At 47.2% G+C, this 18,474-nt stretch overlaps 1 protein-coding gene across 3 annotated transcripts in view; it reads right to left on the bottom strand.

The window, feature by feature from the left end:
* Positions 1-102: 102 nt before the first annotated feature.
* NOX4 (NADPH oxidase 4) overlaps positions 103-18,474 on the bottom strand; it is a 502,226-nt gene continuing 483,854 nt past the window's right edge. For all 3 annotated transcript variants that reach the window (XM_063951390.1, XM_063951389.1, XM_063951391.1), the window contains one exon: positions 103-641. In XM_063951390.1, the coding sequence (XP_063807460.1) occupies positions 521-641 (121 nt within the window). In that variant the 3' untranslated portion in view covers positions 103-520. The remainder of the gene's footprint in view (positions 642-18,474) is intronic.

The following is an 18,474-nucleotide window of genomic DNA, read 5'->3' as shown; positions in this document are numbered from 1 at the left end:
GTAATAACTGTATATAACTGTAATGTTGTATTTACCCCTTTTGCCCCGAGGAAAAAAAACACATTTAAAAATTAATGAGAATAAAACTGAAATGATGAAAGGGGATATAATAATAATATAATAAAATAACATGGTTTAAATTCAGTGGGGAGTACTATATAAAATAAGTGTCAATATTTACATACATTTGCATAAAAAAGGATATTCTATAAATGAACTACTTTATCGCCTATAACTTGTCCTGACAGTAAAACAAATACAGAGAAAGTGCTACGGACTCCGGCAAAATGCCCGCTAGATTCCTGCATCCTTACGAGGTTACACGTAGTCTGGTAGTCTCAGTAAATGTGTCACATTATAGTTTAACAATAACGTACAGTGCATCGAACAAGCCACAGTGAACTCTGTTTTGTAGATAATAATCCCGTCATTAAATAATGTGAATTTGAATCGCTCAATTGATTGAGGTTCTTTGGTTCGCGTTAATTGCACTTCAGTTTCCCGTTCCATTGATTTGGTTTCAGCTGAAAGATTCTTTGTTGTATTCAAATCTTGTCCCGTAGCCGTTGAGGCGGTTACATAGTCTGTGCAGGTCCTTGGAGAGCCCTTTCGGCCCGCAGCAAAACACTCCGACAGACTTCCTGAAAGCACAGACAGAGATAGGGCAGTATTAAACACACAGGCAGGGGGCGTATCCAGAGAGGAGGCGGCCCGTGCGCAAGACCCATTTTGGCACCCTCCTCTCTAGCTAGCAGTACTGTAGCTCTGGGCACTAGGGGACCCTAGTGCTGGCCCAGAGTTCATAGTGCAGGTGCAGGTCTTCGGGAAATGGTGCTGCAGTTATTTTCCCAGTGATTTTACTACTGTGCATGTGTGAAACACTGGAAAAATGGCAGCCACACCATTTTCCAATTGATTTCTGCACCGCTGCTGCTGCGCAGACAGACTCCAGAGTGTAAGTATTGAAAATAATGGGTGAAGGGTGTGCAGTGTGGGCACCGAACACACAGCACCCATTATACATACGCCAGTGCGTACATCGTTTACATACTGTCAGGAATCATTCAGCGACAGGAACCAAAATGAACAAATATCAGTCATATAATTCCTCTACAGTAGGACAGTGGTTCCCAACCTCTGTCCTCAAAAAACCCCAACAGTTCATGTTTTCCAGGTCACCTAGCAGGTGCACAGGTGTATTCATTACTCACTGACACATTTTAAAAGATTCACAGGTGGAACTGATTATTTCACCTGTGACTCTGTGTCTGTGATGAGACCAGGAAAATGCGAACTGTTGGGGTCCTTGATCACTGAATTTGGGATCCACTGTTCTAGATGAAGTTATTTTATTGATATATGATCAAATCATCACCATTCACATCACAAACAAAACACTGTGATCATAAAAAAATGTCTATAATCGCTACTGTTATAGTAAATTGGAAAAGTGAGGGGGAGGGGCTTCGACAACATCGATACATGTCAGAAACAGTGGTTGAAAGCATTGTGGGACCCACTTGACTAGAGGAACATGACACTAGAGGTATGTAAATTGCATTATTATAGCTTACCATACACAGCTCCACCCACAACATAATTTGTATTATCACAAATTGTCTGTTGATACAGAGTCGGTCCTAGGCATAGGCAAACAAGGCAAATGCCTGGGGCATTTGGTATGCTTAGGGGCACAAGCAGCTTCTGCTGATTAAAATGATATTCGGCATGCCTATATTTTGTGTGTGACTGCAGCTGTATCTGCTACGATACAGTGTATTCCTGAAAATCACTGCAACGTAGCATATCGTATGCAGATACAGTCACACACAGAATACAGGCATGCCACATATCATTTTAATCAGCAGAAGCTGCTTGTGCATCCTAGCACATAATAATGCAAATAAGACGCATTTTCATCAAAAAAGGCGCCCAACGTCATGTCAGGCATCTCCTGCTATATGGCGTATTGAGATCAGCTGGTGAGGACACATCTGTATCCAAGCAGAGGCAGAGGTCACACTGGTAGTAGCCATGTGAGTGCTGTTTGCAGGTGGGTTGGTTGCGCAGTAGTGTTCAGCATATGTGTAAGGGGCACTATGTGTGTCATGATGTGTATAAGGGCAATAATAATGTGCAGCATGTGTGTGTAAGGGACATTATGTGTATTAGGGCATTAATAAAGGTTTGCATAATATGTAAGGTGCATTATGTGTATAAGGACATTTATAATGTGTGTCATGTGTAAGGGGCATTACTGTGTGGTATTATGTTATGAGTTAATTGAGACGAGTTAAATGGACGAGTTAATTGAGTTACTCATTTGACTTATGAACTTTGCCTTTGGGAAGATTTTATTCTTTATTTTATCTTTACAAATTTACATTGCCACCTAAAAAAAATGTAACGGCCCGAATTTATTTTTTCCAATTAAAACCCCTGCCAATCCAGCAAAGTGCATCAAATGTACTTGCAATTTTACCTATGTCTGTCTTGCAGAGTGAGAGTTCACATATAGTATATTTCCCGCCCCGCCCCCCCTGCAGCCATCTGCCCTACTTCAGCGGGTTTCAAGTCCAAATAGCTCGCAGGTTGTGGATTTTCAGCAGTTGGAACATAAGTCGGACAGCCAGTGCAGAATAATACCTCAATGGAGAAAAGATCCACTGATAACTGTATACAAAGGGAATGATTCCAAGTCGGATTTAAAGTGTCGACATATAATGTGGCAGATTTACTACCGTACACTAATGCGAGTACACGTTTATGTGACTATCCGGACTGCCTATACTATAGGATCACTCCGTCTGCAGCTGAAGCCATCTCCATTAGTAACAGCAACTGCACCTACCCCATGCTTTGTGCAAAACAGGCTTTCCATCTCCACTTGTTGCCTCAAACAATCACAAGATGCATTTGTTCTGTGTGTCCACATGGGAATTGCACCAGGTATGGGAGTGTGGTCTTGCAGGAAAAGGGAATGGCATTGCGGCACATCCCCGTTTTCATCAATCTGGGGGCATGCCCAGTACTTACGGAAATGCTGACTACCCCCAGGCTTTGAAGTGTTGGGTCCAACCACTGCCCTCTGTGTGTGGAGTTTGTTTGTTCTCCCCATTTTTGCATGGGTATTCCCACAATCATAAAACATACTGATTATTTGGCTCCTGGCAAATAAAGGAACGTGTGTGTGTCTTGGACAGAAATATGATGCTGGCATTTGGGGGTGGTGACACAGAGCATTCCAAATAACGGGATCATTTCTGTTGCATGCTGAGGCTACAGCATTACTGGCCCCGGCAGTGTCAATTTCCCGGTAAAATCCTGATCAAACCTGTGGATCACTCATATGTCTGGCCGTCACACAGTTGGTCAGATGCAGCGTCCTTGGACGCACCGTATCACAGAACCCGGCAGTGGGCGTCTTTTAACGCAAGACGCCTCTTGCAGCTTTTGCATATTTTCACACTGCCGCTTCGTACAAAGCCGCAGCAGCGGAGCGCTTAGCGTCCACCTCCAGCCCCTACATAAATAACTGGTTACACTATAAATGCAATGATAACAGCCAAGGGTGTAGCTACCATAGATGCAGGGAGTGCAGCTGCTATGGGGCCCAGAGCTGAGAGGGGCCACCTTCCCTGTCACAGTTACATATGTTATATACAAGGGTGTAGCTACCATAGGTGCAGGGAGTGCAGCTGCTATGGGGCCCAGTGCCAAGAGGGGCCACCTTCCCTGTCACAGTTACATGTGTTATATCCATTTTTCGCCATTGGGTGGTACGTAGGGGCCCTTTTTCAAACTTTTTCAATGGGGCCTGCAATATATCTAGGTATGCCCATGGCCGAAACTAGACTTGTCAGCACCCGGGGCAAGGAAGCATTTTGGCGCGGCGCGGCGCCCCCCCCCCCCCCGCATTACACAAAAAATTATCATGTTATCAAATATTTAGAAATGGGATACCATTGAACAAAATTGCGCCTCATGTGCCCCAAATGTCCTAAGCATCTGTCACATAGCCCCTGTGTGTCCCCACACATTGCACCACATTACTGCACTACATGATTACACTAAGTGCCCTTTATATTGCACTACACTACGTACATGCCCCTATATGCTGCACTACATTACTACACTATCTCCCATACACTGCACTACATTACATGCTCCTAACACTACGTACATGCCCCTATATGCTGCACTACATTACTACACTATCCCCTATACACTGCACTACATTACATGCTCCTATACACTACACTACGTACATGCCCCTATATGCTGCACTACATTACTACACTATCCCCTATATGCTGCACTACACTACTACACCATCCCCTATATGCTGCACTACATTACATGCTCCTATACACTGTACTACATACCCTATATGCTGTACTATATATTACTTCATTACACTACACTACACTACACTACATCTACATTACCAACAATAACACTGCAGGCAGGTATCCCCATTTTACACAGTGCGGCAGGCAGATATCCCCATTTTACACAGCGCGGCAGGCATATATCCCCATTTTACACAGTACGCAGGCAGATGCCCCCATATTACACAGTACGCAGGCAGATGCCCCCATATTACACAGTACGCAGGCAGATGCCCAGATATTACACAGTAAGCAGGCAGATGCCCCCATATTACACAGTACGCAGGCAGGTGCCCCCATAATACACAGTACGCAGGCAGATGCCCCCATATTACACAGTACGCAGGCAGGTGCCCCCATAATACACAGTACGCAGGCAGGTGCCCCCATTTTACACAGTGCGGCAGGCAGGTATCCCCATAGGCAGGTGTCCCCATTTTACACAGTGCGGCAGTGGCAGGCAGGTTTCAAGTTGGGGGGAAGGAGGGGGGGGGAGAGAGAGAGAGAGAATACTTACGTCTTCCCGCTCTTCGGTCCCGCCGCCTCACGTCCCTCGCGCCGGCCGCCTCCTCCTTCATGCTTATCGCCTCTCCCCGAGCGCTCCTGCTCGGGGGGCGGGGCTTCGCGGAATGACGCGTTTGCGTCGTGACGTCACGACGCAACGCGTCATTCCGCGAAACTCCGCCCCCCGAGCAGGAGCGCTCGGAAGAGGCGATAAGGAGTAGAAGCGGCACTGCCGCCGGGTCTCTCTCAGCGCCCCTCTAAATCCTGCGCCTGGGTCACATGCCCCCCTAGCCCCCCCCCCCCCCCCCCCTAGTTTCGGCCCTGGTATGCCCCTGGACCTGCTCATTGTAGTGTGGTATAAAATGAACTGGAGGGCATTTTAATGATATATAATGTGAACCGGGGCACTGTCATGTGGCACAATATGAACGGGGAGCACTATATATCATCATGTGAATTGGGGGTACTGTGGGGCATAACGTGAACTGGGGGTACTGTGCGGCATAATGTGTACTGGCAGCTCTGAAATGTGACATAGGGTGAACATAAGCACTACTGGGATTCATAAAATAAACTAGTGCACTACTATGGGGCATAACATTAAATAAGGCTCTACTATAGTTCAGAAAATGAACTAGGGCACTATTATAGGGCATACAATTACCAACTGCTGCAGAGAAGTGTCTCTCTAGAAGCATTGGGACGGGGGCCCTTCAAAATGTTGCTATGGGGCCCACAAAGTTCTGGCTACGCCCCTGATAACAGGCCAATGTAAAACATAAATAATACATTAAATCCCAATCCTCTCTCTGCTCTCCATTTTTACACAAAGATGCACATTTATGACAGGATGAAAACCCCTATTGCGGGCGAAACTGGGAGTGGTCTTTGTTGATATGACTGAATTGCGCAATTAATCAGTGGTGTTACTGCCAGAGGTAGCATATTTACCGCTGGTGATACCCTGCCGGCAATAAAATTGGTAAATTAACACTCGCTGCTCCGGACCAGTATCACTAGGGCAGGTGAGTATTTCCTCGGATGTCTGGGTCATCTATATCGTTTTTAATAAATTCCATCGACAAGTGATATTTTTTTATCGTTCTGCACAGAAAACAAATCACAGTGGTCGAAGATCCTGCATCACTCATACCCCTTTCACATCGCACAAATAACCCGGTATCGACACGGCATATTGCCGTGTCGACACGGGTCAGTGTGCGATGTGAAAGCACTTTCTGAGAATTAGCGGGTCGCCTGACCCGCTAATTCAACCCGGTATAAAAGAAGGATTATACCCGGGTTGATTACCGGGTCAGGTGCAGTGTGAATGGGAGCCGCGTCGATGCGACACGGTTGCCATTCACAGCATAGGGAGAGGCGGCGCAGGAGATGAGCTCATCTCCCAGCGCCGCCTCCACCCCCGCCCCTGCTGCTGCTGCGCCCCCCCGCTGCTATGGCAACTGACCCGGTATATTGCCGGGTCGGAAAGCCAGCAGAGGAGAGCAAATGCCGGATCCCGCCCGGTAAGGACACGTTTCTTTTACCGGGTGGGATCCGGCATTAGCGATGTGAAAGCGGTATCACTCAGCTACTATAAGAACAGTATAAGCCTAGTAGAATTTCATTCCTGTTTTAACTGCTTAAGCCAATCAGCTGCTTGTATAAACAAGGAAGAGATAAGGAGAGTAAATATGGCTGATTATGATAAGCAAATAGATTATTTCCTGTGCTAGGGCCACATACATTTTATTGCAACTTGTTTTTTTTAAATCTCTGCCATGTTTAGCGCTACCTAATTCAACAATACACGCCTGGGGTTTTCTAACGGCCCACAAATCACTTCCCAGCAGTATGTAAGACTATACATTGGGTATAAAAGCATCACCCACAGCCCATAATCAGTAATAGAGGACATCCTCGGCTGATTCACCAGGCTGCATGCTGATATACAGTGATACAATCAGGAAACTTCAAGGCAAGAAACTAATGGCGCTTTGTGGGGGTTCCGCTTACTGTAACATGTGGGACAGAAGACCTGCGTATTGTTAGTGATTTACCACATTTATCCCAAATACAATCATTAGCTTACATATGGCCTTAGACTCTAAGGCTTAGAGTTTTTAAAATCTTTATGGTATACAGTATTTATGAAAACTAGTGGAGAGGAAAACTGTGGTGCACAGATGTCAACTCACACACTGGGTGGGATGCACTAAAGGAAAAATGCGGTAAAAACACAGTTTTCAGGGTTTCTACCTAATTTCCATATGCACTAAGCCCTCTATCCCCATGCTTTGGTGTAGAGGGTAACCCTATAGAAGCCTAAGGGCTTCTTTCCGCACGGTGTTGCGAGAGGTATCAGACCAGATCCCTCCCAGCACCCCCAGCGACTGCCGTGTCCCGGGGCCGATACCCGGTAGTCCAGTGACCGGCGCGCATTGCAAAGGACAGCTTTTATCGGAAGAGTTGTCCTTTGCGGTACTAATCACATATGTTAGTGCATTTGCGATTAGTCCCGATGCAGACAGTGCTGAAAGTAGGGTGGTACAGAGTACCATTAGGAAATGTGGTGGTGGTACGCAGTACCACCAGCCCACCGCTGGGGCATAATTTATGAGGGGCATTTGTGTGTGTGGGATATAAAATGGTGTCAGTGGGATAACTGTGTGTGGCATAATATGTAATAGGCATTAAGGTGTGTGATATAATGTGTAATGGGCATTACGGTGTGTGGTATAATGTGTAATGGGCATTACCTTGTGTGGCATAATGTGTAATGGGTGTTATGGTGTGGCATAATGTGTAATAAGCATTACGATGTGTGGCATAATGTGTAATAAGCATTATGGTGTGTGGCATAATGTGTAATAAGCATTACGGTGTGTGGCATGTTGTGTAATGGGCATTACGGTGTTTGGCATAATGTGTGAAGGGCATTACGGTGTGTGGCAAAATGTGGCTATGCCCCTATCATCATGTAGCCACTCCCCTAGTTTAGTGTGACCACACCCCCTCATGACACGAGACCATGCTAATTTTTACTATCGGTACCACTAAGAAAAAATTTCTACTTGCACCACTGGATGCAGAGATGTGTGTACTGTACTCTTGCACATTAATCTCATTAATGTGCAAGGGTACCCTCTTATATCTACTCCCTGGTAATCCTCCATGTTGGCTGATGAAGGTTACTTGTTCTGGTCAGTGTGTTTACTTAGACTGCCCTTACAAATGAAAGTAAAGGTGACCACACATTGAAAGATTGTAAACCAACCATCCAACCGACTTACTTGTCTGTCCAACTAAAACTTTGACCACACACTGAACCAACTTTTTTAACAGACCAGCCAACTTTTTCAGACAACCTTATGTCCAACTGAATAATTTAGTGATGTCACAGAAGTAGGGGGGGACACTAAGGGGTCTATTTTCTAAGCCTTGGATGGAGATAAAGTGGCCAGAGATAAAGTACCAGACAATCCGCTCCTAACTGCCATGTCACAGGCTGGGTTTGAAAAATGACAGTTAGGAGCTGATTGGCTGGTACTTTATCTCCACCTGAGGCTTAGTAAACAGATCCCTGTCTGCCTACTTCTGCTGGTTAAAAAAAGCGGAACAAAAATATGTGTGTTGGGGTCCCCCAGGATATGTAGTCAGTACTGCAGTCTTCAGCCCAGTGCTGGGTACCCCAAAATCAGGGGGGAAAAAGGTATTGCCAGTCTGGGCTGCTGTAACCATTGGTGGTCAGTATGATTTCAGACAGCCACAAGCCAGTTGGCACCAGGACTGGCTTTGTCGGGGGAGTCGGACCCACAAAAATGAATGTGATCCCCTTCCCCTGAGCAGTGTACAGAAGTTCTGTGGCCAATAGGTGGGGGGATGCAGTCTGCAGGCATTGGGATCAGAAGTAAGAGACGGGGGGGGAGAGTCCAATTTTTTCCCTAACCTGGGGCGATTATTGTACAACTATTGTCTAGTCCCACACTTCAGCAGATTATCATTCCTTTCTTGACTGGTTGGAATGACAATCTTTTCGTGTTTGGCCGGGGTAGGTCTGTGGGGTAACCATAGAGAACTGACTGGTCACAGATGTACAGTAGAAGGAAGATTGGGGATTGGAGCACAGATGGTGAGTTTTTGGGTAGATGGTGAGAAGTGGCCTCTGGAGTGGGTGTAAGCCTGGAATAGACGGGTAGTATTCCGGCCTGATCGTGAGGCAGTGGTGGAGAGACTGAACACGCTGTTAGCTGAATCACCTCCAGTGGTGGCTATATTGCGTGGCTATTGTAAACGTTGAGCAACATCGGTGGAATGCAGGTCAGTGACTTACTGTTTGGTGCTAAGGCATGTCCCCATTACATTTGTATAATTGCCTTTCATAAGTGACAGCTAAATTTGGGGATAGAAAACCGCAAATGACGCTTGGAGTATTTAATCTCAAGGTGGTGGATGATTTGGCCTCATGTCAAGTAGCAAGTCTAATGAAAGGAGACTGGTAATCAGGATCTACAAGACTTATTAGGCCTTGGTCAGCAGGCGCTCAGATGCTCCACTAGCGCTAGAGCGGAACGTAAAAGGCAAGATAGCTTACGGCACATTCATCAGGAACAAGAGAGCGGTAGAGGCAGCACCGCGGCTGGCTACGGTTATATAAGAGGAAGTCAGGTGCACGTGAGCTGCACATGTGGGTGGAAGCCCAAGTGTATGGGGCCTCTTAAATACAAAAGGTAATAATGATGAGAAAAAAGAAAACGGAATGGTAATAGAATGAAATGTACAGCAAGACCATAGACAAGAGATGTCACTGAAAATGATGTTGGATGCGCTCCAGTTGAATCCACTACAGTACATGAGATTGCAGAAACGATTTCACAATAATTTCTTAAGGTAAAACATTACAGCGTAAACATATACCACTGTCAGCAAATAGCAGCTTATATTCAGTTACTATGGACATGGGGCAGCTCAGAGTAATCAGTGTGTAATATTCATGGCTCATTGCATATCTCTGTAACTTCTCTGCCAATAAGGGATCATAGGGAAGAGAATAAATGAATGTGACCGGAACATGTAGGAATGATCAGTCCCCTCACTGCCAGCCGTTCTTACAATTATATTATATATCTCTCCTTACCATCCCGCAGTGCTAGAGACATTACGGGATAAGTTCTGTATTCATACACTGATTATCGTGAGCTGTACCATGGTGCTGTGTGCCCAGTGACGTGGTTCCTGCATTATCCTGCAGGAAGTAGCAATTACAAGATGGGCAGACTGTGGTCATAAATGGATGCAGATGGTTGGCACAAATCCCAGACAGCTGTGGCATTCAGCACACACCCAAGTCACACTGTGTAGCTCACACTACACTCGGACACAGGGGGTCATTCCGACCTGATCGCACGCTAGCTATTTTTTGCAGCGCTGCGATCAGGTCAAAACTCTGCAAAACTGCGCATGCGTATGCACCGCAATGTGCAGGCGCGTCGTACGGGTACAAAGCGGATCGTAGCTGAGCGATGGATTTAATGAAGAATCCATTCACACAGCCGATCTCAAGGAGATTGACAGGAAGAAGGCTTTTATGGGTGTCAACTGACCGTTTTCAGGGAGTGGTTGGAAAAACAAAGGCGTGTCCAAGCGTTTGCAGGGCGGACGTTTGACGTCAATTCCGGTACCGGAGAGGCTGAAGTGATCGCAGCGGCTGAGTAAGTTCTGAGCTACTCAAAAACTGCACAAAACTTTTTTGTACCGCTCGGCTGCACATGCGATCGCACACTTGCAAAGCTAAAATACACTACCCCATAGGCGGCGACTATCTGTTCACAGCGCTGCAAAAAATAGGTAGCGAGCGATCAACTCGGAATGACCCCCACAGTGTAGCTAATATTGGATCTTCACCTGCACATTCGTCCGACTGCATGACCCAGGGGTCGCACAAGCCGGCCTCCGCATTTGCTAGGAAACCTCCACCCTCTGATGAAGATCCGGGCCTCTTCCCTCCCCCCGGCGACATGCCTCCGTACAAAGAAACGGAAGCCATTGCTGCTCCCTCCCCGCCCCAATCACTGACAGTTTGATGCCGTTTTGCGTCCGCCGTCACAGACTCGGTACTGCGCAGTACGGGTCTAGTGTATGCGCAAAGTACCAAACAAGTGTTACAGTTGAGATTGAGGCGCACGGAAAACGCACAGTATCAGAAATGTTTTAAAAGTATTACAGGTGTTCCTGGGCGATGACAGGGAGGTAAGTGGGCACACAGAGATGGTCCGGCTTGTGAACGTATTATGGGAGAATGAGGGTGTGTCACCGATAGTGGTTGTGTAATAAAATAGGATTTTGGTACCTACCGGTAAATCCTTTTCTCTTAGTCCGTAGAGGATGCTGGGGACTCCAAAAGGACCATGGGGTATAGACGGATCCGCAGGAGCTTGGGCACACTATAAAGACTTAAACTGGGTGTGAACTGGCTCCTCCCTCTATGCCCCTCCTCCAGACCTCAGTTAGAAAACTGTGCCCAGGAGAGATGGACATTTCGAGGAAAGAATTTATTGTTATAAACACGGTGAGTGTCACACCAGCTCACACCTCAAACACAACGTAGAGCGTGGCATTCAGTAGAATACCAGCCAACGGCATGAACAAAACACAGCCACATGCTGAGAGAATATGTAACACACACCGTGTGTCCACATAAGCAAAAATAAGACCCCGCATGCCATGGCATGAACAACGGTAGCAACCGCCTGACAGAGAAAACACACCACCAGGGTGTAACCAAAAGCAATAACTACATACACAGTACGCACTGGGACGGGCGCCCAGCATCCTCTACGGACTAAGAGAAAAGGATTTACCGGTAGGTACCAAAATCCTATTTTCTCATACGTCCTAGAGGATGCTGGGGACTCCAAAAGGACCATGGGGTTTATACCAAAGCTCCAAAACGGGCGGGAGAGTGCGGACGACTCTGCAGCACCGAATGGGCAAACAAAAAAGGTCCCCAACAATCAGGATATCAAACTTGTAGAGCATAGCAATAGCGTTTGATCCCGACCAGGAATCCGCTCGGCAAAGTTGACCCGCCGCGACTCCCCGGGCATCCGCCCAAGATAAACCCATCTTCCCAGAAGAATGGACCTCCACCTAATTCGGTGACGGCAATCCAGCCGTAGAATGAACATGCCAAACCGCATCACAGATTCAGCGTGTAACAGACTGCATAACGCAGTCTCCCAAACCATGCTGGGAACATGCCAGACAAACAGAGCTTCTGTTACTCCACACTGAGCCAAATTGGCGACCTACATACTCAAATCCCCGGCTAGATTGAGGAAATTTGAATCAGCTAATGCCTAAATAACTACCAGCAACAAAATAGGCCAATTTCTGCTAAACCCAGAAACCACTCTTGGTAGAACTACCAATCGAGTAGCCAATTTCTCTCTATCCACCTGAAAGATCAAACACGGCTCTTGTGAGACAAAAACACCACTTCCGACACCCACCTTGCGGATGTTAACGCCAATAGCATGACCACCTTCCGAAAGAGAAATTTTGTAAATAAACTTATTAGGCTTGCCTCCACACTGGCTTGTAAAGTATGGATAAGCACGAGCTAGCTGAAAGACTTCCAAAGGAGTCTTCGTGGATACACACCGAGACATATAAGTACTCCAACTACGGTGGTAACTCTTTGTCGTTAGTTCTTTCCTAGCTTGAAGAAATGAGGAAACGACTTCACCGGAAACACCCGTTCGGCTTAGGATATGGCATTCAACCGCCTCGCCGTCAGACGTAGCCGCGGTAAATCATGCCACACGCCCTGATCTTGTTGTAACATTACCTCACGTAGAGGAAGAGGGCCGTAATCTTCTATGAGTAACCATGAAAAACTGGATAACCAACCCTCGCTGGCTAGACCGGATTCAAGAAGATCCCCGGAACCTTCTAACATCTTCCGCTCACCACCGCAAGAAAAGTGAAAGCGTAGAGGCCACATAGACCGACTAAAAACACCCACGGTGTCACGAGGATGTCCACTACTATATCTAGAGTGACCCTTGACCTGGAACAATCTTCTTGAGGCCTCTCGTTGAGGCGAGACGCCCACATGTCCAATTGCGACACTCCTCAAAGACTTGTCACGTCTGGGAAAGCTTCTCGATGATGACCGAATTTTCTCCGGCTGGATAACGCGTCAGCAGAGGAAATCTATTTCCCTGTCTTTTACCTCCGGAACGAAGACTGCTAATATAGCGTTTTCCAGACCTCCCCTTCAACCGCAAACTGCGCAACTTCTGCCATTGCCGCTTGCTCCATGTTCCGCCATAGCGGCCTACCTACGCCACTGCTGACAAGTCGTCCGGCAGAACTAACACGGGCAGAACACGAAGAATACTTTCGTCGAAAATAGCTCTTAATTCCAGAAAGCTTACAGCAGACACAAATTTTAACTTGACTATATCCTCTGGAAATAAGTCCCTTGCAAAGGACTGCTCCCCAGGATCGGAGATCTGTTCGCACGAACACCAGGATCTAAACCTGGATCCCGAACCTTCATTCCTCTAGAAGGAGAGAACCGAGCAGACATCACAGGAGCGATGGCCTGGCCGTTTGGATTATATTCCAGTACATGTGCAGGTGAGACCCAGACCACATTCCCAACTGGTCCCATGAAAACCACTCTGGTAATAGACCTGCTCACCGAAAAAGGCCTCTTAGGCCGCAGCCATCTGTTTTATAAACGGAACATATTGATGAGGTGTCACCTCAAAACCGATCCAACTCTGGATCCTCAGACCTCTTTCCACATGAAAAACACCGAACCATAACCGGTCAGCATCTACTCTGAAACCCACTTTCGACATCTGCGTCGTTGGGAACAACAGCCAATCCCTGTGTCTAAAAACAGTCAGAGAGAAATAACGATTTGCGCCGTAATACAGGGACAGCCCGAGACTGTCCTGAACTTGACGCACCTCTGTATGGCGTCGCGTACTACCTCCCCTTCCAGAAGGGAACGGCAAGATCTATTAGAAAAACAGTAAGGGAAAACAAACGAAACTCAGAATGTTCCCCTTTAGTTTCTATGAAAAACTCACAGGTTCTAGTCTATTCCTGGACTAACTGAAATATAGCAGACAAGTGGTCACCGGAGTGGAAACCCGCCAGATACACTCAGCGACAAGTGGTGGATGTAGTGGAAACAGAAACGACATCCACTTCTGCGAACCTAACAAGGCTGCAGAAACTTACCTTTTCACCTTCCACTGTTTGCGCAGAAAAGGAAAAAAGAACGGTATCGAACCGGTTAAAAATGACTGCACCCCACAAAAGAATGCGTCACCAACCGTTGTGAAGGAGGCTAACTCACGAAATTAGATTTACCAGAGGAATCCGCCAAGATTGACTGACCATAGGCCACACCAAACAGCTGTACACCTCCCACCAGCATCTCCCGGAGACATCCTCCGCGTCTTTCCGGTCACACCTCCTGCTGTCACGTGGCAGCCTGCTGTAATGTTATAAGGTAGAACAAACATAGGCAAGCCTACCCACTCTGGGTAGGGTATTACAGTCGGGTGCCTGCCCGAATACAACACTTTCTCAAGTGCATACAGTGCAAATAAGGTCAAAGTATAGAAATAAATTTTTACTTAGCTGCCTGTGTATGATCCTTTGCGACCGGGCTCTGCGTCGACCAGGAGTTGACTGTCATAATTTTCTCTCCGCGTTGTGAAGAGAATAATATTCGGACTCCTTGAGAGGATTGAAACCAACTCGTCACGGCCAATCTAGAGCTTAATCATCAGAGCGATCAGCACATGATAAGAATACCATTATTTCAGCATTCATTGATAAACATCCTGCAACACATACTAAAACACATATATCCAAATCATGCATATATAACCTATATCTACATATATAAACATATAGACATAACCTATATGCAAGTGGATTGTCCCGACCAGCCAGGTCCCTAGAGACAGTAATGTGTTGTGAATGTGTATGATCATGTACTGACGTGCCCCCGATGTGGATCTACCAGGAACGTTATGGTCGACAGAAACTGAGTAAATGTCGACAGCCAGGACTAGTAAGCGGGCAAAAAAATAATAATAATAACTGGGAACCCCGAGAGGTCTGAGGGAAGCATACAAATACAATTTTGATAAGACTCCCCCCACAAACACCTGAATATATACATACATATATATAAAGGTACAAGGCAATAACAGCCTGACAATTTTTCACCCAGGAAATACCGTTGATACCGACAGGGCATCACAAACCACTGTGACTTCCCTAATGTGTTAACTGTTTTAAGCACACAAAAACCAACTTGGTAATACTTAATTTTTTGAATCAAGTACCGCCGTGCGTCGGCGCAGCCACCAGATATCCCTATAACCGCTCGTGACTAAGCCCCCACACCCGTCGACACATGTCGACTAACCGATAGTGGGTAAACTAACAGGGAAACAGTGAATGTATGTATTACAACAAGGATTATGCATCCCTCATCCAACATAATGCTATATGACCCATAAAGCATTAAAAACACCGTGCCCCCCCCCCCCCCCCCCCTCCATCTTACTATACAGCAAGTTCTGGCAGGGATGTGAGGAAAATGGCGCTGACTCCGTTCTTAGGACTAAGCTCCGCCTCTTCCCAGCGCTTTCTCGTTCCTTAAGCGAAATATATATTGTCTGGGCCCTTATATAGTGTAAATCCACTATATATATATACACACACTCAAAACACTGCCGTTCAGGGCGCCCCCCCTGCACCCAAGTCAAACGTTGGTGTGTGGGAGCACCGGCGCGGCACGCAACCGCCTTTATGCCCGGCGGTATCGCGTGCGGCGCCGAAGATGTGTAAATAAACTATGCAGCCCAGGGCGCCCCCCTCCCTCCCGGCGCCCTGCACCCATGGAGCTGGCGTCGGGGGAGAAATGGCGCGTAACGCGCTGGAACATGCTGGCGGGGTCCGGGACACGGAGCCCCGGCACCGCCAGTTTAAACCTCTTACAGCCTATAATATGCTGCCCAGGGCGCTCCCCCCTCCCCCAGCGCCCTGCACCCGTGAGAGCCGGCGGCGGGGAGGAAACGGCGCGTAGTGCGCTACAGTGTGCTGCCGGGAGTCCGGGACACGGAGCCTTGGCATCACCAGACTGATCTCAACAGCCCATCAACTTCTAATATGCTGCCCAGGGCGCTCCCCCCCCCCGCGTCTAGCACCCGTGGGAGCTGGCTGCGGGGAGGAATGGCGCGCAGCGCGCTGTTATATGCTGGCGGGGGTAGGAGAGACACAGTGCCCCAACACCGATATGCTTTCATGCCAGCCTTAAAAGAAAACAGTAACCTGCTGCCCAGTGCGCCCCCCCCCCCCAGCGCCCTGCACCCTGTGAGTGCGTTGGTGTGTGGGAGCATGGAGTGTAGCACGATCTGTTGCCTCCGTTACTGAAGTCTTCTGCCGTCACTGAAGTCTTCTGTTCTTCTCATACTCACCTGGCTTCTTTCTTCTGGCTTCTGTGAGGGGGGTGACGGTGCGGCTCCGGGAACAAGCAGCTAGGCGCACCAAGTGATCGAACCCTCTGGAGCTAATGGTGTCCAGTAGCCGAGAAGCAGAGCCTTTAAACTAAGAAGAAGTAGGTCCTGCTTCTCTCCCCTCAGTCCCACGATGCAGGGAGCCTGTAGCCAGCAGGTCTGCCTGAAAATAAAAAACCTAACAAAGTCTTTCAGAGAAACTCAGGAGAGCTCCCCTAGTGTGTGACCCATCACTCCTGGGCACAAAGTCTAACTGAGGTCTGGAGGAGGGGCATAGAGGGAGGAGCCAGTTTAAGTCTTTATAGTGTGCCCAAGCTCCTGCGGAACCGTCTATACCCCATGGTCCTTTTGGAGTCCCCAGCATCCTCTAGGGACTAAGAGAAAAAGATTTACCGGTAGGTACCAAATGAGAAAGATATATTTTACTGTATTTTATGATGTAACATAACAAATTGAAATACACTGTTTTATATTGTTAAATAAAAATATATATTTCTTTAAATGAAGTTACATTTTGCGCGCAATCTGTCTTGATGTAAATATAAACGATCTAATGGTATTTGGCATAAATATGGTAAACTGCTACTTTGGATGTCATTTATTATGGAGATATGAATTAGAAAGTTATTAAATGGTAAATAGTATATTTTCTTCATTATTATATAACCCCTAAGTGTGGGAACTTTGTGGTCAGCGGTTGACCGAAAGTAACCTCACCGCTGACCACAAAGTTCCCACCATTGGTTACAATGGAGCGCATAGGCGCTACATTGTAACACTGCTGGGTGCTGCCTGTCATACAGTACAGGAGCACACAGCCAATCAGGAGGATGCCACAACGTGGCGTTCCCTGATTGGCTGATGGAACCGTCTTAGACATAAGTCAGAGGGGGTTCCTGGCATTCGGGGAAAGGGGTCCCATGTGAAAACATGTGGCCCCTTTCAGTGCGAGGTCGGGTGTCCGTTTTGTTATTTTGCCAAGCACCTGGATTACAAATGGATTAAAAGAGGAGCCATCTACCCTGGATTTTGTGAGTATAATTTTTTCAACAGGTACACCATGGATTCTACATGGAGAAGAGGACCGACCCTCGTGTGAACATAGGTAAGTATGTGTATATGGAGGTATGGATGTATGTATTAAAGTTATACTTTCAAGGTGTGTGTCTTATGTTTTTATTGGGGTATTTTTTTTAGTAGTAGTACTACAGGTACCAGCGGGCCCGGTTTTCCACCGCATGCTGGTACTTGTGGTTCTCCAAGTACCAGCTTGCGGGGGAGGCTTGCTGGGACTTTGTAGTACTGCTACTAAAAACAATATTCATTTTTTGACAAAACGGCTATCAGCCTCCCATCCGCAGCCCTTGGATGAAGGGGACAGCCTCGGGCTTCACCCCTGGTCCTTGGGTGGCTGGAGGGGGGGACACCCCTTGATTGAAGGGGTCCCCACTCCTCCAGGGTACCCCGGCCAGGGGTGACTAGTTGGTTATGTAATGCCAGGGCCGCAGGGACCTAGATAAAAGTGTCCCCCGGCTGTGGCATTATGTATCTGGCTAGTGGAGCCCGGTGCTGGTTTCAGAAATATGGGGGACCCCTACACTTTGTCCCCCGTATTTTTGGAACCAGGACCAGGTGCAGAGCCCGGTGCTGGTTGCTTAAATATGGGGGAACCCCTATCATTTCCCCCCCCCCATATTTTTTCAACCAGGGCCGGCTCAAAGAGCCCGAGGCTGGTTTTGCTTAGGAGGGGGGACCCCACGCATTTTTTTTTTTAAATTAACACTTTCCCACCCCTTCCCACTGAAAAACATGCACGGATCTCATGGATCCGTGCATGCCTATCCAAACACGGGGTAAAAAAGCAGGTCTGGTTTTTTTTAGCACTTTTTCACGATTTGTATTTCAGCACGGCAGTGTTTGGCTATTGTCGGCAGTGTTTGTGATTTGCACTTTTTAGTAAATTACCGATTTCTACCAAATTGCAGGCGTATTTGACCGATGGTGTATTGATTCGTATTTTT

Source organism: Pseudophryne corroboree, chromosome 2 (genome assembly GCF_028390025.1).
Source record: "Pseudophryne corroboree isolate aPseCor3 chromosome 2, aPseCor3.hap2, whole genome shotgun sequence".
Lineage (NCBI taxonomy): Eukaryota > Metazoa > Chordata > Amphibia > Anura > Myobatrachidae > Pseudophryne > Pseudophryne corroboree.
Note: the sequence above shows the minus strand (reverse complement) of the source record. Positions and strands in the feature narration are given on the sequence as shown.